The sequence below is a fragment of the Delphinapterus leucas genome, chromosome 2 (assembly GCF_059928025.1).
Source record: "Delphinapterus leucas isolate spDelLeu-1000000601 "Yukka" chromosome 2, BTC_Dleu_Yukka2, whole genome shotgun sequence".
Lineage (NCBI taxonomy): Eukaryota > Metazoa > Chordata > Mammalia > Artiodactyla > Monodontidae > Delphinapterus > Delphinapterus leucas.
The window spans coordinates 24,135,789-24,161,333 of NC_143130.1; the positions used below are offsets into that span (position 1 = coordinate 24,135,789).

At 40.7% G+C, this 25,545-nt stretch overlaps 1 protein-coding gene across 2 annotated transcripts in view; it reads left to right on the forward strand.

Moving 5' to 3' along the window:
* Positions 1-25,545, forward strand: part of SFMBT2 (Scm like with four mbt domains 2) — a 209,663-nt gene that overhangs the window by 119,030 nt on the left and 65,088 nt on the right. For both annotated transcript variants that reach the window (XM_022580255.3, XM_089906532.1), the window contains 2 exons: positions 12,180-12,281; positions 16,410-16,557. In XM_022580255.3, the coding sequence (XP_022435963.1) occupies positions 12,180-12,281; positions 16,410-16,557 (250 nt within the window). The remainder of the gene's footprint in view (positions 1-12,179; positions 12,282-16,409; positions 16,558-25,545) is intronic.

Consider the following 25,545-nt stretch of genomic DNA (forward strand, 5'->3'; position numbering starts at 1 on the left):
AGGTACTGGGATCCTTGGATTCTCCCAGAATTTGCTCGAGGCCACCTATGTAGGGCCAGAACTTAATTTCTTGAGCATGACATTCCCTGTCCCACCTGGCAGGGTGTCTGATACCAAATAATTTAGCAGTAAGTGTTTGTGTGACTCTTGGTTGCTCTTTCCTTCTCACCAGCTGAAACCCCAGTGGTTCTTTGAAAGAGAGTCTGTCTTAGACAGTAGGTCATGTTGTGACTGGACGGGTGGCTCGACCCCTGTATCCTGCTGGTGTTGCTGACCTGACTTCTGAGTTTCTGCCCAGCAGCTGGTCCCAGGCTGGCTTACCTCCAGCTCTGGCCCCGAACACCCAGACCTGGGAGCTTGCCCTCTGCCATTCCCTCGTTTGTCCTTCTCATCTCTTTAAAGACTTGGAGAGGTTTGTTAAAGTCTTTCGGGGATGGTGAATCGCAGAGATGTTCAGTTTGTGTCATGCCCATCTTTTGCCACTTTCAGAAACCAGAGGAGGGGCTTGTTTGTGTTATTTTTCATGTGCTCTGGGTTCTTGAACTGCAGCCCGTGCATTACGTTAACTCAGAAAGCGCCACGGGGACATCATGTTTTTATGCATGTTGGAAAAAATCTGGTGAGACCTGCTAAAGAGGGCAACTTTGGTCCAACAGTAAAGGTAACGATGAAAATCACAAAGGCCAGATGTATAAAGAGTTCACTCAACAATGGCTTGATTTCAGGGCCCCCTACACTGCTGCCTGCATCTGCTAGATAGCGACTTGCTTTTAATTCTAAACACTAAGAATTTAAAAATACAGTCCACTCTTAGTTATCTGAGCGGTGAGTTATCCTTCCCAAATGGCTTCTGTTGGCGCTGATTTTTCCGGCTCTCTCCAGTTCCTGGGTTTCAGGGAAAGCAAGATAATATTTGCATGAACTTCATGTCATGGGTGTTGGGATACGAGGAGGGGACATCGATCTCTTATTTATGAAGCAGATGCATTTGAAAGTGATTGTCATAGCATATTTCAATTTCTTCTAGATTTTCCATGCTACTCGCCATTAGTTAGAATAATTGAGAATTGATCATAATTCTTTTTTCTGTGGATGATTTGATAATAAATGATAGTATAGTTGTATGGAGGCAGGGTTTTTTTCCCCTCAAAACACGGACAGATTATTTTTTTGTAGGTTAGGTCGTACTTTTTTTTTTTTTAAGATTTTTTTTTTTTTTGGATGTGGACCATTTTTTTTTTTGTCTTTATTTTTTGTTACAATATCACTTCTGTTTTATGTTTTGGTATTTTGGCCACGAGGCATGTGGGATCTTAGCTCCCCGACCAGGGATTGAGTATGCACCCCCTGCATTGGAAGGCGAAGTCCTAACCACTGGACTGCCAGGGAGGTCCCCTAGGTCGTACTTTTAATCTCCATCTTTTCTTTCATGGGTAGGCAGTTGTAAATTGCAGGATCTCAAGTAGGCAGATGAATGTAAAGAGAAGTTTAAGTTCATTCTGTCTACAGAGGCTTAAAATCTAATGGAAAATGAGGACCACATATGATGGGGCCCCAGCTACTGAACCTTCCGCATATTCCCTCCTGCCTGAGAAAGGCCCCCTGGTGCAGAGGTTTGTGTGAGCTTCAGGTGTAAATGAAAGTGTGGGAATCCTTCCGTCCTGCGAGTTCTCTCTTTCCTTCCATGGGCAGCCAGTGTACAATGAATTTCCGTGTCGATGGCACAAAGTCAAGGATAAGGTGAAACTCTGCCCCCTGTTTCTTCTCCAGCTCCATTTATAACCAGAAGAACCCACATAAACAAATCAGATAACCTTTTTTTTAAAACTGAAATTTTTATTGAGATAATTGTACATTCACATGCAGTTGTAAGACATAATACAGAGAGACCCCATATACCTACTCTTCACCCAGTTTTCCCCAATGGTGACATCTTGGAAAAAAAACACAGTTTTGCAGCCAGGATATTGACATTGATACAATCCATGATCTTACTCAGATGGCCCCAGTTTTACATGTGTTCATTTGTGTGTGTGTACTTTTTAAATTTTTTTAATTTTATTTTATTAAAAACATTTTTTGAAGTATGTTTGATTTACAGTGTTTCAGGTGTACAGCAAAGTGATTCAGTTATACATATATATTCTTTTTCAGAGTCTTTTCCGTTATAAGTTATTACAAGATATTGAATATGGTTCCCTGTGCTGTACAGTAGGTCCTTGTTGTTTACCTGTTTTATATACAGTAGTGTGTATGTGTTAATCCCAAACTCCTAATTTATCCCTCCCCCCTTTCCCCTTTGGTAACCGTAAGTTTGTTATCTATGTCTGTGAGTCTGTTTCAACAAATCACCTAAACTTTTACATGAATAGATAATGTTCTGTGTTTAACATTAAATAAAAGGAATGGATGAGTTTAGAATAGTAGAAACCTGACTTAAAGCCCCCCCAGTATTTAAGAACATGTCATGCTTGGAGTCGGTGGAGAGATTTCCAGATTCCAACAGAATTACTTTTTGCCTAATTATCTTGATTGTGCTCAGAGTAAGCACAAGCATACATGGCACACATAACGCGCCTTTGCAAAGGAATTTGGAACATTTGATCGTTTCCCTTGTGGTTTTGTACAAGTTAGTCCACTTGCTGGACCTTTGTTGTTTCTGAGCTTCCAGGGCTCCTGGGAGACTTCAGGTCCGTCAGCCAGGGGGGTGGTGAGCAGGGCGTGGCCGACGCGTCACAATTCCTCGTTCTCCTGTAGTAAGTTACACACCTTTGGGATATCTTTGGGATATACAGTATATTAACGTGCTCAGACCCTTCAGGATAGCGTACAGAATAAAAACGCAAATAAAGCCGTGAAGACTTCACCTGGACGCCCACATCATCCTCCAGTGGAAAGTCATTGCAGCGATGTCAACCGTCGCTTCAGTTGTTGAGCCCAGACAGGACGGAAGAAATGGTACCAGCCACTCCCCACACTTAATCTCGTTATCCTCACGATAACCCGACATGCAGGTATTATTAGTCTTCCTGTAACTTGAGGAAAATCAGAGAAGCTAATCTGTCCTACCTCACACAGAGCCTATGGTGGAAGCAGGACCCAAATTCAAATCTTAACCGACTTTAGGCTTAACTGTATCTAAATCAGTGGTTCTCAACGGGGGAGGATCTGGCAGTTCTCTCAGTGTCTGGGGGCATTTTGATGATGACACAGAGCTGGGAGAGATGCTACTGGCATCTGTGGGTAGAAGCTGGAGATGGACGGAACATCCTATGTGCACAGGACAGCCCCTACTAACAAGGCATCAGTTGCCCCAGGATGCCAGCAGTGCCCAGGTGGAGAAACCCTGGCTAGAGACTGGGTGCTTTTCTTACCAGGAGGTAGGTTGACCCATGGAAGGCAAGGGCAGCCGGGATTTGAGGACGATGCCTGAGATTTTCACTGTTCTTAGATCTGTGCCAGGCTGGCTGGCAGTTGGCACTTTCCCATTGGGAATCTTCTCCACCTGTGGCAGAAAGAACACAGATGGACGTAAGCCCCTGTGTTTCAGTAGCTCCTGCTGTGTCCAGAAAGGGCAGGACACAGAGTCAACCTTGCCCATCACTGACTCTTCATTCTCCCTCTGAAAGCTGGATTCCACATGTGGGGAGACAGTTCAGGGCCATTGGCCTTGTTTCCATGACAACAGTTGAGTTGCATTGAGGGCTCTCAGTAGAAGGGGACACCCAGCAATAATTCTGTCAACGGCATCTGGCAGTGGGGTGTGAGGCTGGGGAAAAGCTAACCCCCAGAGCCCTGACTGTGGTTTTCTTTAGCCCACAGCCCTCAGGCTGGACACGTGTGGAGATACCCTAGCTCATTAGGAGAGAAGTGACTAAGCTTAAGAACAGACAGGGTAATCACTGTTTACCTGTACCCACAGCATAGGCTCTGTTTTCTTCTCATAGTGGTGCTGTAGGTAAGGTTGAATTTCTTGCCACTTACAATGCTTTTATGGTGCATAAGTATTAATGAAAGGCATCCTCATTGCCCCTGTTTTTTTTTTTTGCGGTACGCGGGCCTCTCACTGTTGTGGCCTCTCCCATTGCGGAGCACAGGCTCCGGACGCGCAGGCTCAGCGGCCATGGCTCACGGGCCCAGCCGCTCCGCCGCATGTGGGATCCTCCCCGACCGGGGCACGAACCCATGTCCCCTGCATCGGCAGGCGGACTCTCAACCACTGCGCCACCAGGGAAGCCCTGCCCCTGTTGTTTTAAAACAACCAGTGTACCAGTTTTTGGACTTACTGTGGAAATAATCCTGCTATAATCGCCTGTTATGAATTCTTGTGGTTTAGGTTGAAGTATATAGTACTTCATTTTCTCATGACTATTTTTTAACTTGATTGAATGCAGGACTAGTTGATAAAATTGCTGTTTACAGCTGTAAGTAAAAAAATGGAAACGCTTATTAGTGTTCAGCTTATAGATGTTTTATTACCTTTTTGTTATAAATATTTCATTGGCTGAGTTTAATTCAGTGCAATGGAATTGAAATATAATAATGCTATTGATTTAATAAATGCTGGCATCCTAATGTACATTTTTAGATGAAACTAATATAATGAGGGTAATTATCTAATGAACATGTGAGCACTAGGTCTTTCGTAAAACAAAAAGAGGAACAGTATGATGAACTGCATTGGATTTTTTTTTTTTAGCATAACGTAGCATGCTGATATGAATAAAGGAATTAAAGCCTAGGTCATTATATATTGATTTGAATGTAGTACTAAGTAAAACCTTCCTCTGACTTTTCTGAAGCCTGTTCTTGGAAATTATGCAAATTATTTGAAGCCTTTGAAAAGATGCCTATGCAATGTTTGAGGTCCCTGCGGACCAAAAACTGGCATGTTGGAACTGAAAAAATTATATGGTGCAGTGTTTTTGTGTATGATGCACTCAAAGATTTTAGTACTTAAAAAAAATGTGGAGGGGTGTTGAATTGCATTATCAGTTTTTTTTGTCCATTTTTTTTCATATCAACATAAGCAAAAAGAAAGAACCGGAGGATTAAAGATTGAGGATCAGATGACCTACTATTAGGGAAATTCCTGGAGCATTTGATTGTGGAACTCAGGCTGTAAGAATTAGGTTTCTGCACAGGAAATGAGGCACTGCTTTTCTTACATGAAAATCCTCACCAAATGCATTTTAATTGTGTTGTGTTAATTAGTTTGAACTCCCTCTCCCCTGTGCCACATTCTTCATATTTTTATATCGTGTGGGGTGTATTTATCCAATGAAGCAGGGCTGGCAAGAAGCATCAGCTGTCTTGGGAGTCTGTGATCAGCACATACTAAATTGTAACAGCGTAATTGGCAATGCTTCTAGCCTCTAAAGTAGACGGAGGGCAGTGAGTTAAGATCCAGGAGGCATTTGAGAGATGAGTTGAACCTAAGATGATCGAATGTTCTTTCTTTTTCCTTGTCTTCTGTCTCTCAATTAGTAATACCTTCTCCTCCTTCCATAGATTAATACTCTGTCACTCATCTGTTTCATAGAGAACCTCAGTATTTACCCTGAAGCTTCGTCATTCTGCCAATGACCAATATTAAGGCAGCTCTGTACAGTCGTGTTTCTTAAATAGCGATGCTTGATTCTTCCAGAGTTAGGTTGTGCTTTCTTCCCAGGGCTGGTAGTCCCTTCAGAGGCACTTAGGGGACCAGTGAGTACCTGGGGATGCTCTGAGGTTGTCTGATGTCCTCTGTCTCACAGTTGAAATAAAGTGGGACACCAGTCAAACTGTAAAGGCAGAACAACCAGATATATTGTGTTTTGTCCAGACTTCTTTTGCCAGCGTTGTACTTGTATTTATCACATCTCTGTCATTTTCTAACTAAATTTCAAGCTTCTCGATGTCGGGAACCACATCCTCCTCTTTTTTTTCTTCATTCAGTACACAGGTTAGTGCTTATCATAGAGTATTGAAAAATACCACTGGCAGGTTGAGACTCATGGGGACTTTGCAGCTGGGGATGTTTACTAGATGAACCACATTTATCAGGTAAACCCGTCTGGGTTAACACTGATCATGTTATGAGAGATAGGTATCGATGATGGATAACTTGTAGAGCATCATAGGCATTTACTGGACACATTTTTTAAATCTTTGTGGCTTAAAGAACACGAAAGCAGTTAGTAAAAAATATAATGGTTCATTGTTGATAAAGACTGATTGACTTTATATATAAACATTGGGAGGTAATTTTAGTGTCAAAATTTTCTCTCTGACGGCTTTTTCGTAAACCATTGAAAAGTGCTGTGAATTGACAGCAGAAATTGGAGGTTTTCAGTAAGTGGTCGGTATTAATAGCTATCACTTTTTAACTTGGCAATATCTGTCTTTGAGAGCATCTTAGGAGCTTATAGGTTATAAGGGTTTTGTTTGTTTGTTTGTTTACCATTAGCAGTAAAAAACGCAAAGATCCACTTTGGTCTTTGCTTCCCGGTCTGTGCCATAACCTGATAACTAATCACACACAACTAGGTAATCTGATGGCTAGATCATGTACTTAGTGTCAGACCACATGGATTTGAGTCCTGGCTCCTCTTGTTAGCTGTGTGTTCTTGCTTAGGTAACTTAACTTCTCTGTGCCTTAGTTTCCTCTCTAAGATGGATCCTACCCCATAGTCTGTTGTGAGGGGAAAATAATAATACAAGGAAAGTGCTCACAAGTATTTACAGTGTGTTCATTGCTGTTCCTCTTTCTACCGGCTTGAATATTATAAACCAAACCAAGCTACTCTCAGTGCAGTCAGTGTATCTTAGTACGAGTGAGTGAAAGCTCCGTGGGGTCAGGAGAGAAGAAAGCTGATGAAATTCGTGTGGCTTACGGAAGTTGATGTGTATATAATCTCTTTTACATTGTCATTCGACTGAAAATACGGTTCCCTGAAGAGCAATTGTTAAGGTAGGCTAGTAAGACAGCCCTCCAATAAAATGAATGGTATTTTTACTTCTGATCAATTTAAAACTACTTCAGGGCAAAAATAAAATGTGTAGCCATGAATGTAGATGGGAGTGACATTGCCAGCCTGTCTTAAGGAGTTTTTCTGTAAACAGTTTAACTGGACTCCAGTTCGTTTGAATAAACAGTATTTCATGAATGTGACAGGCACATTTGTAAATGTCCTGAGGATTTACTGCTTACTCCTGATCTCAGGAATAACATCATTCCTGATCCAATAATTTAGAGATGTGAAGGATTCTCTAGAGCTTTGCAAAGGCCAGAATGTATCTTTCAACCCACAGTGAATTTCCCATTATCTCTCAGTAGATAATCGGTTTTGTGAATCATTTCAGGAACCAGGAACTCTCTCTCTGTCTCTCTGTCTCTGTCTCTGTCTCCCTCTCCCCACTTAGAATTGAGAATGATTAGCTGGTGTTTGTAAATGAATGCATGTACTCTGACTGCATTAACAGCCTGAAGTAAATGGTCTAGTAGTGATAAATTTGTTTTTCAATGAGAATATCTTATATACTATGTACCCTTTCTTATATACTAATATGGATGTACATTTATACACACAAAGAGCTCAGATGGTCTGTGTATTGGCTTATTTAGAAATTAACTGGTGTTGAATTTTTTATCATAAAAATCTCTGTTTGTTAGGAGTGCTGAACGACTCCTTTTGCCTCTGAAATCAGACTTAAAAGCCTCAATCCAGTATCTTAAGACCCAGTCTCCCTAACTAAATTTACAGTTCCACCTTCTCAGAATCTTTTCTTTGTCATTCTAAGTCTCATGCTTTTTATATTCAAAATTAAGTTTCACTCCTTTAAATCCCTGGACTGCCATCATCTTGGTGGTTATAATTTTTTAAAGCTACAAGTAAAAATAGTGTTTGTTCTGAAATTTTTTCTAAACCTGGATCATCCACAGCTGTTCTTCATGTCTTTTCCTTCTCCCTTTTGACAATTGCAGCTTTTGTGTGTATTCTGTGCATCACCTAGTGGCACGGTGTGTGGAACCCCAGTGGTTTCTAATGAATGCCGAACGAATGAACGAATGAATGAATGATGGAATATAGAATCAGAATGGATGTCAAGAAATCTAGTTTTTGATGTTTCTCCAGCTTAATTCAATAATTATTTCCTGGCATCTTTCTTGGATGAACTGCATAACGTAAATGAGAGGGTTTGGCATTGACTGGAAAATATTGCATGTACTACATGGCTAACAGTCATGTGTTTTAAAGATTTCCAGTGATCAGAAATCTAATGGGCAAGCCCTTTTAGAAAATACTGCCCTTCCTCTCGAGTTCAAAGTTTCTGGCATTACCATTCATGAATAACATAAATATTGGAGTAGCAGATTTATAATCATAGTCAAACTCATAATCATTATGGGTCTTTGCTCTTGGATTTAAAAATTTTTCATTTTGTTGACTTGGCTTTTGAAACTGGTGGGACTTGTACACATTATTACCAGTTTTCTTTTTTTTTCCTTTTAAATGCTGATGAAAAAGTGACCTTAAGAAAGTGGAAGTTAGGGCTGGGGATAAAGGGATGTATTGTATAGCTTTCAAGTTCCTTTCTGAAATTTGGAGAGGTTTAATAAGGTATAACAGATAGATATGGATATTTGAGACCAAAATATAAAAAACCAATGTGTGTATGCAGCTACCTCTCAAAATGTCCGGCTTCTTTTTCAGTATATTAAACAAGAGAGTTTAAGAGTTTTCACATAGTTTGGAACAAAAACAGATGCATTTCCACAAGTAAGAAATTTGTGTGCTTACAACTGAAACTTAGTAGAAATAATTTAAGGTGTAGGAAATCTGAGCCATGATTCACAAGGGAAAACTTGTTTCTGAAACTTCGTTCACTAAGCATTATTTTTAAACTGTTTAATGTTTTAATGTCATCAGGACAGAACATTGTCAACAATATTTTAATTGTTTAAAAATATGTCATTAACATTTTATTTTCACCCCACATGTGGCCATGGATGATTTTGAGGTGGGTGGTATTTCTTACGTATGAGCAGAGGGAGAGATTCTCAGAGGTTGACAAGGGAGCGCAGGGACATCTATAAAGAAGTAAGAAAATGTGTGGTATCTGCACAAAGTGATCCCCTCTTAACCTAGAGGTACTGTTTGATGCAGGGTGCCCTGGAATCATTAATGATAAGCATTTATAACAGAGTCCACAGCCTTGAAAAGAGAAGGTTATCTGAGGACCAGATTGCTGTCCTAAGCTTGTATGCTTTATTTCTAAGGAAAGGCAGGTCCCACTAGACAACTGTGAATCAAGTAAGGCAGCAGGTAAAGGACAATCATAAGTGTAGGGTTCCTGGGGGCTTTAGGGTTTCCAGCCCAGCATTGGGAGCTGTGATTGAGCAACCTTCTGGCAGAGATACGAGATGGGTGTAGACTTGGCTAAAGACTTCAGGTCAGTGGTCAAGGTCACACTGAGAGCCTGGGATATAGAAAGTGCCTGGGGGTTATGGGTCAACCCTACTTAGAAAGCTGGCCCTACTCAGAGTGCAGAGGGAGGGACAAAAGTGTGTGGGTCAAAGAGTGGGCACACAGTCTGAAATCAAGAGGGGATTCGGACGGTGGGTAGACCAGAAGCCCAGAATGCTGTCAGGACAGCTCTACAGCAGAAACAAAAGGAGAAGCAAATGGGAGAGAGCAGGTGAGAGATCAAAATTGCAAGCAGAGCCCTAGTGTTAGAGGCAGCCAGGGAACAGGCACGAGTTTCCTGTTACTGGTGAACCGCATCTCAAGAACGTTTAGCCTTGTAGCTGTGAGTAGTGGGAGAGACACTGCAGCAAGGAAGGACATCGCTAGCAGAGGGAAACGGAAGAACTTCCATGAAACTAGTGCATTCATCTTGCCCGTTTATCATAGCTACACATGTCATCAGTGCCTGAGGACATTTATGTGATACCAAATAGTATCATAACGACTGCTTGATAAACTTGTTGAGTACATTCAGGCAACGTTTTATAGTGTGTCTTAATTTTAGAATAATTCCTCTTTTCAGAAGGTTAAAGGCTTTTGTGCCTAAAATGGAAAAAATATTTATCTGCAAAATCCACTTACGTGAATCCAGTTCTTACTGATAGATACTGGGGTGTGTTGATGTTTGCTGAGAGCATTAACTTTTAATCTTTTCTTTCAGTCATTTTGGGTTTCCTACTTTTGTATTAACACCTGTGGTTTCTGGCTCTGCCTTGGTGTTTGGGGTGGTGTGTGTTGATTTGCATTAAATCTCTATGCTGTTTCTTTTGATTCCTTTTCCAAGCCACCTTTAAAAGTAAATGCTTTATTTTCAGTAATAAAAAAAGGAAATCGTCTCCTGTGCCTAAGAATATTTTTAATCAAGTGATAATTGTTAAGTTCAATGAGCTTTTGTCATGTAAGTCCTTGCCCACGGAGCACATCACCTTCCTCGTTCTGATCAACCCCCTCCCTGCACGAGGTACCCTGTGCTCCAGCCAGACCCAGCATTTATTGCTCACCCACTGGGTACAGAGACTTGCAGGCAGCTGTGGCCACATGAGAAATGACAGGTCCTTGTGGTTCTATAGGCATTTACATTCTGTACCTGCTTTGGTAAAGCAAAGCGGTGGTGGTGAGTTTAATAAGTGGATCTGGTGTCATACACTGTCCTGTTCTGATCGGCTTTTGTGGGAGGAGCAGGCACAGCCCTGTGGGCTCTGCACGGTCCTCAGAGTTGGGTGTATTTAGAATGGCATCCTTGAATTAATGAAAAATCCACTTTAGGTTCCACACAGAGGCAATATCGTATGATATTTGTCTTTGTCCGACTTACTTCACTTAGTATGATCATGTCTGAGTCCATCCATGTTGCTGCAAATGACATTATTTCATTTTTTTATGGCTGAGTAATATTCCATCGTGTATATACATATATATATATATATATATATATACACACACACAAACGCTCACCATATTTATGAAAGAGAAATAGAGTCACAGACATAGAAAACAAACTTAGGGTTACCAGAGTGGGGGGTGGATAAATTAAGAGTTTGGGATTAAAATATACACACAACTGTATGTAAAATAGATAACCAACAAGGACCTACTATGTAGCACAGGGAGCTCTACTCAATATCTTGTAATAACCTATAATGGAAAAAAAATCTGAAAAAGAATATATGTATGCATGTATAACTGAATCACTTTGCTGTACACCTGAAACTTAACATCGTAAATCAACTATATTTCAATAAAATTTTTTTAAAAATCCACTTTACATTGGCAGATAAAAGAAAGTCATAGATCCCCAGATATTTTTGTACTTCTCACCCAATTGATGTATTTAGAAACAGGAGGATTTACTTGCAGCTATTATTTCCTCAGGGACAGGCTGCAGAGACATTTATTTATCCACTACTGTTTATACAGACTGTGAGTTATGAGGTGACCTTCATCTCTGCAAGATAAATCCTGGTGTCCAGAGTCCCGCCAGCCTCATCTGTTGCTGTGTAGCTGAAGTGGTTATTGAAATTTGTTTTCTTGAGAAGGCAGGAAAGCTCCACTCACACACATAAGGTTGCTGTGAATTGTCTGTAAAACTGCCAGGCACCTATTAAACAGGGGGTGTAGCTCATCTTTATAGAGCAGGAGACGGGTTCTGATTGGGCACAGGGCTGTTTTGGAGTCTTCTATACCCACATGTCCAAGGACCAGTATCAGTACCAGTAATTGATAACCTCAGTGCTCTTCAACACAGAAGACAAGCTGTATCCCCCAAAAGATCCTCCCCGAAGCCTGCGAAGTAACTCCAGTAGCAAGAGGCCATGTTTTCTGAGGAGGCCCCTGCCGTGTTTTAGATGACTGATTGCTTCTATTACTCTGCGGAGCTTTCCTGATGGCCCCTAGGAAGATCAAAGCTATGCGGTGTGAATTTTTTTTGCTTAGTATAAGTTTAAGCCTGGCCACCAAGGCTTGTTTCTCCCTTGGAAAAGCAATTTAGCCTGCAGAAAATAATTAAATCCGTGATATCTTGCCATAATTAGAAATCTGAAATGGGGGAGGGTTAATGATTTCAATCCGATTTCAGTCGCCCACTAAAACGATCAAGGAAAAGCATCCAGACAGTTACTGAAATAGCTTACAATACCATTGCGTTTAATATTTTCATCCTTTTCCCCGTAGGACCATGCAGATTTGAGAAGCCATTTTTTCACAGTTGGGATGAAGCTAGAAACAGTGAACGTGAGGGAGCCCTTTCACATCTGTCCTGCATCAGTGACCAAGGTGAGGTCCCTCCCTTGCTTTTCACCTCCATCTCCGTAGTGGATCCAGTAAGTCTTTCTACTCCAAGCCAACCAGAGGAAATGGGCTCGTGTGGGGATCTGTGGTGACGCAAGTAAACCCAAGGAGGAGGGCCTCCTCTCCAGTACAGTGCTGTCTCAAGCTCCCTTTTTAGCACTGATATCCGAGTGAGTGTGGTCAGATGCCTCCTCTTGCAATGGGTGGGGTGAACGTCACTTGTTCTCCGATAGTACAGGATGCAGACGCTCGTGCCCTGCAGAGACTTGGAGGAAGATTCAGATGCTCAACTGTGAGTTCACAGCAGTGAACTCAGCCACTGAATAGGTGGCACCTTCTCTTTCTAACCACAGTGACATGGAAACTGCCATTTGTCCCTGTGCTCGTGAGAAGAAACCGCTGATGAGTTTGTAATCTTTGTAATAGTAACTTGCTTCTCCTGCTGCCCTGATCATATTTCATATGATCTGTTTTGCAAATACTTGGAAATGGTGAAAAGCAAGTTCCCATCTCCAGGGGATTAGCACCTCGATTCCTTTCTCTCATCTGCTTTCACTGACTAAAGGAAAAGTCATACGTCTAAGATTCGTAGATTTAAAATGAAAGTACCGTTTCACGCAAAGACATTTTTATTATGGCCTTATAGTCTTTTAAGATTATAATTTCCCTTCCGCATCAAAGAAATCTCAACGAAGTTACCTATTATAACATACAAAGTATGTGTTTCTACCTTAAAACTATATATGCATACATACACACACACATACCCTTTATGTCCTGTTAATGGCGCGAGAAACCAACAAACTAAGATTCTTAGCCAACATGTGCTTTACTTAACGGCCTTCCGTGCATTTCCTGGGGTTCAAAAGTCAATTCCATTTTAATTTCTTTTTCTGAAGGAGACGGGATTGTTAATGTGGTGACTAATAGTATGAAGTTATTTGAGTCATGCTTTTTTATTTATGATTTTATTCAAGATTTGGTAAAATTTGAGAAATACAGTGGTGATCATGTATTACAGAATATGGGAAATGGTTATAATGAAACGTCCTTTTGTTCTTTGCTAAAGATTTTTTTCCTTAGTGAACATAAATTATTTTGTAACTGTTAAAGCGATTTATTTAAAGGATAGCTGTGTAGAACAAATAATGACATGCTTTGAATGATCATCTCGGGTTGAAGCGCATGCTCTCGCTGTTCATACACCATTCATTTATAACCTTTTTATTTGAAATGGCTTTTAGGGTTCTTATTGTGTGTTCTGGTAGTTGGCACATTTTTCCAAAACTAAGGAGTGATACCTTGTTGAACCCCGGCCGGAATTCCTCTTTGTTCCAAGCAGGTGATTCGGCAATGCCAGCTGCCCATTTATCTGGGTATGTGTCATCCTCTTCTCATTCTAATAGGCCGTGGTGTCATCTTCACCTGGTGTTTATAAAATAAACCGAGCCAAGGTGCAGTCTGTCAGTGGTCGACTCTCACATTTTTCTACCTTTAAATAATTGCAATACATAATGTTAGAATGTGACATCCTAATTACCATCAGTTTCAGCCCAGATATCTTCATCTCATTAAACAGACTTCCAGGGACAGTAGTTTGGTTTTCACAAAAAAGAATCTTCTCTCTAAATACATGTCATTGGAGGTTGGGGGTAAGGAGGTATTTTCTCTGGTTTTTAAGTCACTTTTCATTTTATTTTTTCTTACCCTTTGTACCTAAGATAAAATACTTAAGTCGGCCTTCCCTGGTGGCGCAGTGGTTGAGAGTCCACCAGCCGATGCAGGGGACGCGGGTTTGTGCCCCGGTCCGGGAGGATCCCACATGCCGCGGAGCAGCTGGGCCTGTGAGCCATGGCCGCTGAGCCTGTGCGTCCGGAGCCTGTGCTCCGCAACGGGAGAGGCCACAAAAAAAATACTTAAGTCATTCTGTTTCACGTTTATCCTTCCTTCTTCCTTCTCTTACTGGCCGTGTACTGCTGCCTCTTAGAACTTGGGTCGGCACCTCCCCAGGCACAGGACTCACCTACAGGTCATGAAGTAGTAGAATATTCTTAATGTAGAAGCTGTTTATAATTAAATTTATTTCTCGTAACATTGGAAAAGGTTTTAGAATATTACGTTTGAGACTATAACACACTGTGCTGTGAAGTACCCATCCTAATGAAAATTTCATTTTTATCTTCCTTGGGGCTTTTCTTCATGGCGCAACTGTTGAGGAAATAAATAACAAATAGACAAGAAGGCAGAGAAGCACATAGCAGATTCAGTATTAAATGACCAACCTTTGGCCCTACAGGGGGACTATGTTGGCGTGATGGGGAGAATACCATCTGTGTATGTGAGATGCATGGTTTAGACAGTTTCCTGGAATTTTACACGTGTTGGGTTCTGTTTCTAGGTCTGCTCGCTCTGAGCTGCACAGTCTTGGGCAAGTTGGCTAACTGCTCTGGGCTTTGATTCTGAGGCCTGTGGTTCTGGGCCAGATGGACCAGTGTCTCTGAACCATTTGGGACCATGAACCCTGATGGATTTGAGGGAACTTAATTTAGCTTTTCCTCTGAAATGTGTGCACGGGAACGTGCATTTTAATAGGCTTGAAGGTTCCTTAGTGCCTATTCTTACACAGTTCAGTTTTGCTAAGGCATCCTGCCTCCAGAACTATATGATACATCTCTGTGTGGGTATGTGTGTGCGTGTATGCATGAGGGTCTAGATCACATTAATTTAACAAATACTTACTGAGTATTTGTAGGCACTGTTCTGGATGCTGGAAACATGAAGTCCCTGCTCTTACAGAGCTTATATTTTGATGGGGCGGGGGAGACAGACAATAAATAAAATTAATAAGGAAATCAAGTATGTTAAATGCTAAGGAGAAAGGGGCATCAGGGAAGGGACCTCTAGAGTGTTGGAGTGGAAGGAAGGAAGACGTGATTTTAATTCAGGCTACCAGGAACGGCCTCCCTGAGAAGGGGAAGCTTGATCCTTTGCTCCTTAAAGGCTGTTTCCAAAAGCAAATCTCAGGCAGCAGATTTCTAACGAGTTACTAGAGTTATAACATCAAGAAGAACAGAAGTCAGTTCACTCTTCCTGCGTAGCTTTGAACCAGGTTGCTTCCACAAAGTGTTTTGTAAACGAAGGAGCCAGGAATCGGAGCTTAGTAAGAGGGTTAAGTTTCCTAAGAAAGACTGGTTTATGTCTGTTGAGTTGGGAAAGCGATTTTTTGCCTCTGGCCTGTTTTACATTCTACATTCTTTAAATCCATCATGCTTTTCAGTGTGGCTGTCCCCCTGATTTTTGCACTCTGCTTTTTCCATCAGCATGTCTTGTTCTATTTCCTTTCCTCATTGACTTTTTTCCTTACACTCAAGTAGGTGTTTAACCAGTTCCTACGTACAAAGCGTTTGCTATGCATTGTGGGAATATCTTGATGAGTAACAAACAGGAGGCTGTCCTCAAAGGACTTGAGGTCTATTGGGAGAGATAGATGTGGTATCAGACCACAGGAGGGAATGAGAATTTTCGGTTCAGAGGTTCACGTCTGATGCTGTGCCAGAACACAGAGTGAGGCGGGGGCGGGTGGGGGGGGGCGTTCCAGCAGTAGTGGCTTTGGGGACACATCTTGAAAAATACACGGACAGTGGAGTGGGCTATTTAGACTTGTGAGAATATTGAGTAAGGACATGCCCGGTGTGAGTGATTTCCTCTTGGGTTGGAGGGATGGGACGCAAGGTGAGGCTAGACATCTCTGAGCCAGATGGTGGAGATGGTCCCATCTTGGCTAGGGTTTGTCTGTCTTACTTGTTTTCTAGCTTGTTTTTCCTCTGGCTTTGGCTGTTGGTTTACTTCTATAAAGTCATGCTGATGTTTTTCCTTCTCTGTCTCTGACATAATTCTAGTTGTTTGTTTACTTTCCATTAATATGACCACAATGATCAACTAACTTTTTCGCAACTGGACCACTTTCGTAATATACATTGAAATTCCAGTTTGTGCTGTGGTCATTGGGATGAAATACGCTTACTGCATTTGGAAGCTGTGCCACTATTTCTTACGAGTCTTACATGTTAATCTCAAGGAATTAACCCCAGGCTCTATTGTCTTTTTTTTCAGGTTTTTAACAATCGTTTTTTTCAAGTGACTATTGATGACCTCAGACCAGAACCTAGTAAACTCTCGATGCTGTGCCATGCGGATTCTTTGGGGATTTTACCAGTACAGTGGTGCCTTAAAAACGGAGTCAGTCTCACACCTCCCAAAGGTTTGTATTCTGTGAAAATTTACAGGGTTTGGGTGATTCAGGAGGGTGTCGTATTGTCACTGAAATGATGCTTTTGTTAATCTGGAGAAGTTTACGCTGTAAACACTTTAGATGTAGTGAGAAAATAGTGTGTTTCATGGTAAGCCTGACACAGGAGTCTGTACAGCTCCCTCCCCTGTGGAGGTGTGTGGCCCTGGGCTCCTCCATAAACCATTGTTCCCTGTCTGTTATTGTATGATTGGCAGCTGTGTTGCTGCTGTGTGTTGAGAAAGGGTACAGTATTGCTAAGTGATTGGGGTTAAAAACTTGAACGTGGAAGAGAAGTGGCTTTAAAAAGGCAACAACATACCAATGAAGCATTTCTTTACCTTTTTATTTCCAGTAAGTTGAATTTTCCCCAGAGCCCAGTTGCTTTCAGATTTCCGACACTTTGATGCCATAAGACATGACAATAATTAAGTTGGGAACCAGGTTGCATTAAAGTCATTTTAAGTTGAGACCCATAAACCACATGTCAGTAAGTACCATGCTGTACTTTAGGAACGTGATTTGTTGTCCCTATAGGTCTAAGGTTTATCCAGGGAAGATGCAGCAAGGAGAAAGGTGAGAAGATGGGAAGGAAAAGAAAGAGAATGATAGAAGACAAAAGCAGAATGAGAGTAGAAAAATAAACTTCAGTGGAGATTTTAACAGATAATCTCAAATAAAGCAGGGGTTTTGTGCTAACCTTTTCAGATCACCAGAGATTGGATTACTTGTACTTTAATTGTGCTGCACCTGACTTACCTATGGTGTGACTGTGCTCCCCTGGGCTTTTATCCTAACTTATGCTCCATCCTCATCCCTGTGGAGGAGATTCTTTTGAATTATTTCCATGCAGCTGGTGCTTTTTCCCATTAAAGTTCTTCAGTAGTGGAGTGCAGTCTAATTACACTATGGTGAACTTCTACAGAACACTGATTCCACTGTTTTCAGTGCCAAACTCACTGAATCTTCAAAATGAGGATTGCCCTCTGAGGAGACTTAGTTCCAGAGAGTTTATATAACCTGCCCAGGGCCCCAGGCTTAGTAAGTAGCAGGACAGGAGGTCAGGCTTCTGGTTCTGTGCTCAGTAGTGGGTGGTGAGGACTCCAGTTCACGTGGCCTCAGTGTTTGTGTCCATTTGGGGGCCTAGAGGTGACTGTCCAAATCAGTGCGCTTCAGTTATTCAAGACGGTTAGATGAGGACACCCCTGATATTGCACAGGTACTCTGCAGAATCAAAGACATGATACACGTCCAAATATTTTTATAATCTTTTCAATGATGGTGCAAGTTCTATGCAGTAAACATCTATTGGTGGTAGGGAAGAGAAGTCTTTTCCTGCTGTGAAGTTTCCGCAGCTGGTCAGTTTCAGAGTTTGAAAGCCCTCAGGCCAACTTCTAATCAGAGCATGTGTGTGGATGGGTCCCATGTCAGTGAAGAAAGATGTTTTCTAGATATCTAAAATGCTGCTCGGGGGACTTCCCTGTGGTCCAGTGGTTAAGAGTTCGCCTTCCAGTGCAGGGAGTGCGTGTTTGATCTCTGGTCAGGGAGCTAAGATCCCACATTCCTTGCAGCCAAAAAACCAAAACATAAAAAATGCTGGGACAAAGTGAGAGAGTGGCATGGACATACATAAACTACCAAACGTAAAATAGATAGCTAGTGGGAAGCAGCCGCATGGCACAGGGAGATCAGCTCAGTGCTTTGTGACCACCTAGAGGGGTGGGATAGGGAGGGTGGGAGGGAGGGAGATGCAAGGGGGAGGAGATATGGGGATATATGTATATGTATGGCTGATTCACTTCTGTTATAAAGCAGAAACTAACAGACCATTGTAAAGCAATTACACTCCAGTAAAGATGTTAAAAGCATTATTGTAACAAATTCAATAAAGACTTTAGAAATGATCCACATTTTTAAAAAATCTTTAAAATGTCGCTTGGTTGGACTTGGCAAATTCCTAGTTAGTTCCTAGTAAAATAGGATCTGTTTAAGAATTTTTAAAAAATGAGTTGGGTATCTCCTCACATAGTTAAAAGAATAGGAAAAACATTTATATTTGCATTTTGGATTCATGGATGGCAGAGGTTTAATGTTTACCAGCATCTTTAGAATTTTAAATGTGTTTCAGACGAGGTTGTTCACATAGCTTGGACCTTTACTAGGAAATGGGTGTGCTTATTTGGATAATGGCATTTCATGATATTAAGAAAATTGTTTTATATTAATGTAATTGAACTCTTAAGTGTGCAGTGAAATGACGGTACAAATATATTTATGATATTAAATATTTTTATGTCTTAAGCGTTTTATACCTACCGTTTAGCCGTAATTATTGCTGCTTCTCTGTCACCCAAGTGTTTGTGATATTTGGTGAAATGAAATTGTCTTCATGTCATCTTCCAAACTATTCCTTCCCCTTTTGAAAGTGAAGCATACCTTTTCTAAGAGGAAAGTTTCTTTATGGATATTATATATTATTTGTAAAATATTGAGTAATGGTGATCAGTACCTTCCAGTAAGAAAATCTCAGTGGTAATAACCATTTTTAAACCCTTGAAGCATTCAGGAATTGTGATCCACCAGTAATCTGTAGAGGTTGTCTTTTGGCTGTGGGATTGTTGTCTTGAAATAGTAGAGCTTTTAGTTGTAAACCAGTGAGAAGAAGAGCAACAACTTACAGAAAAAGGTTTATGAATATGAGCAGGCACTTCACAGTAACAGAATCATGACTCTTATGTAAACTCATCATAATAAGAGAAATGCCCGTTAAAAATCATACTGAGATGGCATGGATTTCTCAGATGAGGAAGAAATCCAAAAGAGAAAGAAAGAAGTGGCTCTGTTTTGATGGGAGTCTGGAGGAACAGGATTCTCAGATTTGCTGGCAAAACGCAGGTAGGTACAAACCGTATGGAAGGCAGTTGGGCAAATTTAACCAAAATTGTAGATGCATTTAGCCGTTGCCTTAGCAGTTCGACTTGTGGAAATTTCTCTTAAACTTACAATTTACAGGTAATATGCATAAGAGTTTGGTTTTTTCTGCAGCATGATATATAATAGCAAAAGACTGGGGAAAATCCAAGTGCCTGTCTGTATGGGATTGGTTAAGTCGATTTTGGATGTTTATATAATGAAAACTATGCAGTTGTTAAAAAGAATGAGGATAATCTCTACATACTGACATGGGAAGCTCTCCAAGATGTACTGTGAGTGACAGATCAGTGAGTTATAGTATGATGTCGTTTTTGTTAGAAAAGAGGTTAATGAGGATATATATTTATGTTTGCACGTATTCCTGGAAAGAGACTCTGGAAGGTTGCGTAAGAAACTAAGAGACACAGATGTAGGGGACAAACGTATGGACACCAAGGGGGAAAAGTGGCAGGGGGTGGGTGGTGGTGATGGGATGAATTGGGAGATTGGGATTGACATGTATACACTGATATGTATAAAATGGATAACTAATAAGAACCTGCTGTATAAAAAACTAAATAAAATAAAATTCAAAAAAAAGGAAACTAATGAAAATGATGACTTCTGTGTGGGGTGTGGAGGTGGCGACCAGGGCAGATGGGAATGAGACTTTTCACAGAATACGTTTAAAATCTTTTTTTTTTCTTTTTGATCTGAGTGTGAATGTATGATCTATTCAAAAGGAATCATATGATATTACAAGTAGAGGGTTTTTATACCTAAAGGGATCTTAAAGATTATCTCATCAACTCCAATCATTACATATGTGGGGAAATTGAAGCTCAGTTGTGTTAAATGATTTTTTAAGTCTTGGGGCTGAACTTGGCTTAAAACCCCAGTCTTAAGATCCCAAATTGAATGCTTTTTCTGTATAACCAGATCCACCCTTTATTGCTGTTTTCTCTCACTGGTACCTTCGTAAAAGCCATCCTTCTCAGTAACTTGGGGGCTTTTTGGTGGCCTTACGCAGGACTGAGGGATGTCAGTGGACCATGACTTACCCATGACTGGAATGATCTATGTGTCAAAGCATCTGGAGAATTTCAATTCTAGAGAATAATATTCCAAGTGTTTGCCATTGTAACAAAGCCACAGCTTTAGTTACTGAGCTCCCTTACCATTTGGGGAGACTGTATATTTATGTGTACCATATATGTAGTAAAGTATGTTTATTTTTGTAATTAAAGTGAATTAAAATTGAGAGATGCTGGTGGTTTCGGTAGTGATGATTTTATGGTTTCTTTTTGAAGTAACTTGTTACGTGTCAACACCTGGTCTGGGAATCATGCTGTCGGATGTTTTCCAACACCATTCTTTGCTTTATTAATGTATGAAAGTATATGCTCTTTTTAAAAGTTTGTTGTTTTTCACTTGAATTTTGAGAGTATGTAGGGTTTATTACACATGTTGAGAAGTGAGTTTAGATGTTTTCTTGTAGGTATGTTTCCCACAAAAGTATTACATTGCTTAGATTTCTGCTTATAGTTAAAATGTGTTGCGTGATCCCCAAAAGAGAGCGACCCACTCATTCCCCATTGGGAAGCAGCTGCTAAAACAAGACACCTGGGCGGCAGGGGAGATGTGCAGACAGCATACATCCCTACTCACGTTATTTTGACTGCTTTCCTATTAAAAAAAATCTGTCCCCAAGCTTTATATACAAATAGTCTAAGCTAGAATGCATCGAAATGTTTTATCGTTGTCTTTGAGCATGTGCTTTCTTGGTAAGCAAAGGACAGAATCTTGGAGATTTTATCCCATTCGCTGAAACCCAACAAACAACAATTCAGTATTATAGGCTCTCTGAACCGGGGTCAAACAAGTAAATAAATCAAGCAGGCAGAAATGCATATAGGTTACCAACCATGACTTGCTATTTTTAAATCATTTCCTTAATCTCCTTGGCATGTAACACCCAAGATTAGTCACAGAATCAGCAGGGGGATCTTTGTAGACAAGTGAAGCCTATCCATTTCTGTTGTAAAATGTGTGAGCAAAAGCTAAAATAAGTCACTTATTTTTGCACTTCGTCTCTGCTCTTTGGCCATCTTAATAGACACACAAACTTCACACAATTTAAGAAGTAAAGGTGTTTTTTCTTTTAATTTATTTTATTTATTTATTTATTTAATTTTTGGCTGCATTGGGTCTTCATTGCAGTGTGCGGGCTTCTCATTGCAGTGGCTTCTCTTATTGTGGAGCACGGCGCGCAGGCTTCAGTAGTTGTGGCGCACGGGCTTAGTTGCTCCGTGGCATGTGGGATCTGCCCGGGCCAGGGCTCGAACCCATATCCCCTGCATTGGCAGGCGGATTCTTAACCACTGTGCCACCAGGGAAACCCGTCAAGGTGTTTTTTTTAATGATTATCAAGACCCACATTGGTGAACCCTAATTGGTATTCTCTTTTCCTCAGACACTGACTCATGTGACTTAATCCTTTCTGTCATCTCCTATTTCAGACATACCAATGGGGACAGAAAATAATAAACATACTCATGGATGTCCCGCCTCAACTGAGCAGATGCTACCATTTTGCCGTTTTTGATTCAGAGTTTTAAAAAATGAAACAGAGCATCATAGATATAATTGAAGACCGGGTCAACCTTGACTCTTCTATTTCTTACCCCCTATGTAATCCATCAGCAAATCCAGACCATATTCTCAGGATCTGACCAAGTGTCATCAAGACCACGCTGGTCCAGGTCACCATCCTGTCTCTCCCAGGTTACGCCAGTGACCTCCAGTTTTCTCAGCCTACTCTCAACACAGCAGTCAGACTGATGGTGTTAAAACCTAAAGCACACACGCCCCCTCCTCTGCTTAGCCTTCCCAGGGCCATCCCTCGTGGCTCAGAGGCCAAGTCAGGGTCCAGGACATGACAAAAGCCTTCACCGCCTACCCGGTCTGGCCTCCTGTCTTAAGACGTCCCCCAGTCCTCCCATTCACACCAGCCTCCTTGTCCTTCCTGGAACACGGAGCACGTCGCCCCCTTAGGCCATTGGCACTGGCTGTTCCCTCTGCTTGGGTCACTCCTCCTGATTCTTCAGTCTTGACCCCGGTGTCCCCTAATTGGTGTCATCTCTCTTGGCAGCCTTGTTTAATCAGCAAATCGCCACCCCCAACATTTGTATCTCCTTCCCTGCATGGCTTTTCTCCATAGAACCTTTTATCATAGAAAATAACAAGTAATACATATTTTACTTCTTTTCTTTTCAACTGTCTTTCCACTAAAATGAAAGATGAGGAGGGCAGACATTTCTGTCTTGTTCTCTGCTCCAGCCCAGCAGCTAGGAGAGTGTGGGGTTCTCGGTCATTGTTTGTTGAGCATTGAATGAATTGAATTGAAGTCCCGTCCCCACTCTATTCCCCTCCCTTCCTCTCTCCCGGAAGCCGCTCCACCCCCCTCCGTAAGACGACCGCTTTGCTAAGGATTTTATGCTTTGACTGCATGACTGCCTTGGCTTCTGCAGCAGTCTCTCCTTGTTTTTTATTACAGCCACTTTACAGTAGGTCTTGTGTTGATATATACGTAAACAGCATCATGCTCTGTGTATCCTCTGTATCTTTATGTAACTTTTTTATTCATTAGCATTTTGCAGATTTTTTCCACATTGCTGTGTGTAGATTGTTTATTCACTTTAGCTGCTTTTTGAATATACTATAATTTTTGAAAGCATTTCCCATTGATAGACATTTAAGCTATTTCCAGTTTTCCCTGTTGCAGATCTACAAATGTAGATCTTTGCACATGTACCCAAGTGTGAGAGATCCTTTGGGAGCTATACCTAACTGGAATTGCTGGAATTCCCCGGATATTACCCCATGCTCTTCTGTGTTGTACAAGTTTACGTTTCCACCAGTAGTGTCTGAGAGTTCCCAGTTTACATTGTCCACCCTGTTAGGTGATCATTCTTAAGCTTGAACGTTGCCATTCTGATGGCGGGGAAATGGGTTCCTTGTGTGAGTGGCGTGTTCCTGATCACTAACTAGTGCAGCTGCACATTTCGTCATCTGCTTGTTGGCAACTTGTGTTCCTTTTGAATTGTCAATTCTATTTTTGCCCTTTTTTCTTTTGATGATGGAAGTCTTTATATAGGCTAATATGAATTCTTTCTCAGCAATGGGTTTCACTAGTCTGTGGCCAGTTTCTTCACCTTTAAATGGTGTTTTATATTATATTAAAGTATTAAATTATAATGTAGTCAAATATCCATCTTTTCTGTTCTGATTTGTTTAAAAGTCATTAGAAATCTTCCCTACTGATGTTCTTCTATGATTTTTTTTTAAGTCTTGCAGTTTGATTTCCATATTTCCATATATGGCTCTTTAACCTACTTGGAATTAAGTTTTGCATGGCATGAGAAGAGAAAAAATTTTGCTTACTTGTTTTTTGGTTTGTTTTTTTTTTTGCTTGAATTGAATTGGATTTTCAAATTCGCTAATTGTCTCAGCATCATTTATTGAGTAATCTTCTGTTTCCCCTCTGACTGGTAATGCCACCACTGGCATATAGCAAGTTCCTTTATGGTTGTGAACCATATCTTATTCTTAGTTATTCTGCTTCATTGGTCTATTTGTCCATCCCTGTACAAATACCTCAGTTTATAAAATTGATTTTACTTTATAATATGTCTTGATATCAGGTGAATGCCTCTGCTTTCTCCCTTTTCAAAATTGACTAGTTATTTTTGGCAGGTTATTCTTGTACGTGAATTTTAGAATCAACTTAAAAGGCTCCATGAAGAACCCCATTGGATTTTAATTGGCATTGCATTTATAGATTAATTTAGAAAATTGGCATTTTATTTTATTATCTTTCTATGACTTGAAATCTTTTTCTAGAATTTTTTTCTAGAATTTTTTCCTGGGTACATTGTCCTTTAGCTTGCTGTTATGAATTAGATTTTTACATTTTTTTAGAATTTATTCTTTTTTATTGGCTGTAAACCATCTAATAGAATACCACTGATTTTTGTGTATTTATATCATATCTAGTCACCTTCCTAAGCAGTGTGTCTCAGGAACAATTTGTAGAAGATACAGTTTAGCTGATTCTTGAAGGTTTGGTGAAAGTAGCTTGTAAAACCGTCTGGAGCTGGTTCTCCTTTAGTTTGTATTTTATGGAGTATGAATTTATTTCCTTCAATTGTTGTATATTTAGTCATGGCTACCACTTCTGCTTGAGACAGTTTTGGTCATGTATATATATGTACAGAAGTGTCTGTTTTAGCCGTGTTTCCAAATTTCATGTCAGATCATTCTCTTAGGTCAAACTTTCATTGAATTGTTCAAATATTATATGTTCTCCCTATATTTTTGTTTGTTCTATAATTTTCTAAAAGGTGCGTTAAAATATTCTGAGATTGAGGGTTTGTCAGCTTCACGAGTGTGTGTGTGTGTGTGTGTGTGTTTGAAGCTGTGTAAGGGCATTCAGGGTGAGGATGGTTAGAACTTCCTGGTGATGACCCGCTTTATCCCTAGTGAAGCGTTTTGCTCTAAAGTCTGTTTTGTCTGACTCTTACGTTCATTTGTGTCCTTATGTGGTTTGTGATTTTTCATTGTGAGCTCATTTTCAGTGTTGATTGTTATTTCTGTGGGAGTTGCAAAATCTTTAGACTGAAAGATTCGTTTCTTCGATCTGCTTTTGCGTTAGTGTCTGGCCAGTGTTTTAGGATTTTCGCAAGTCCTAGAGTATTTATCACTTTATCTTCCTACTAGAAAGTGAGGGTTTTAAAAATCTTTTTTATTCACTTCCCTTTCCCCAGCACATAAAACAATGCCTGGTACACGTAGGTGTCCCTGATTATTTAAGGAACTAACGGGTGAATCTTACGTTAATTTCTCAGTCTGTACCATACAGAACTGTAAAATTGGACCTTACAGCCGTGTGTGCCACTGCCTTGGATGAGCAAGTGGTTCCTCTCTTTCTCCCCCTAAACAGAGCCTTGGGCAGGTGGCAGCCATGTCTGCTCTGCTGCTTCTCCCTCC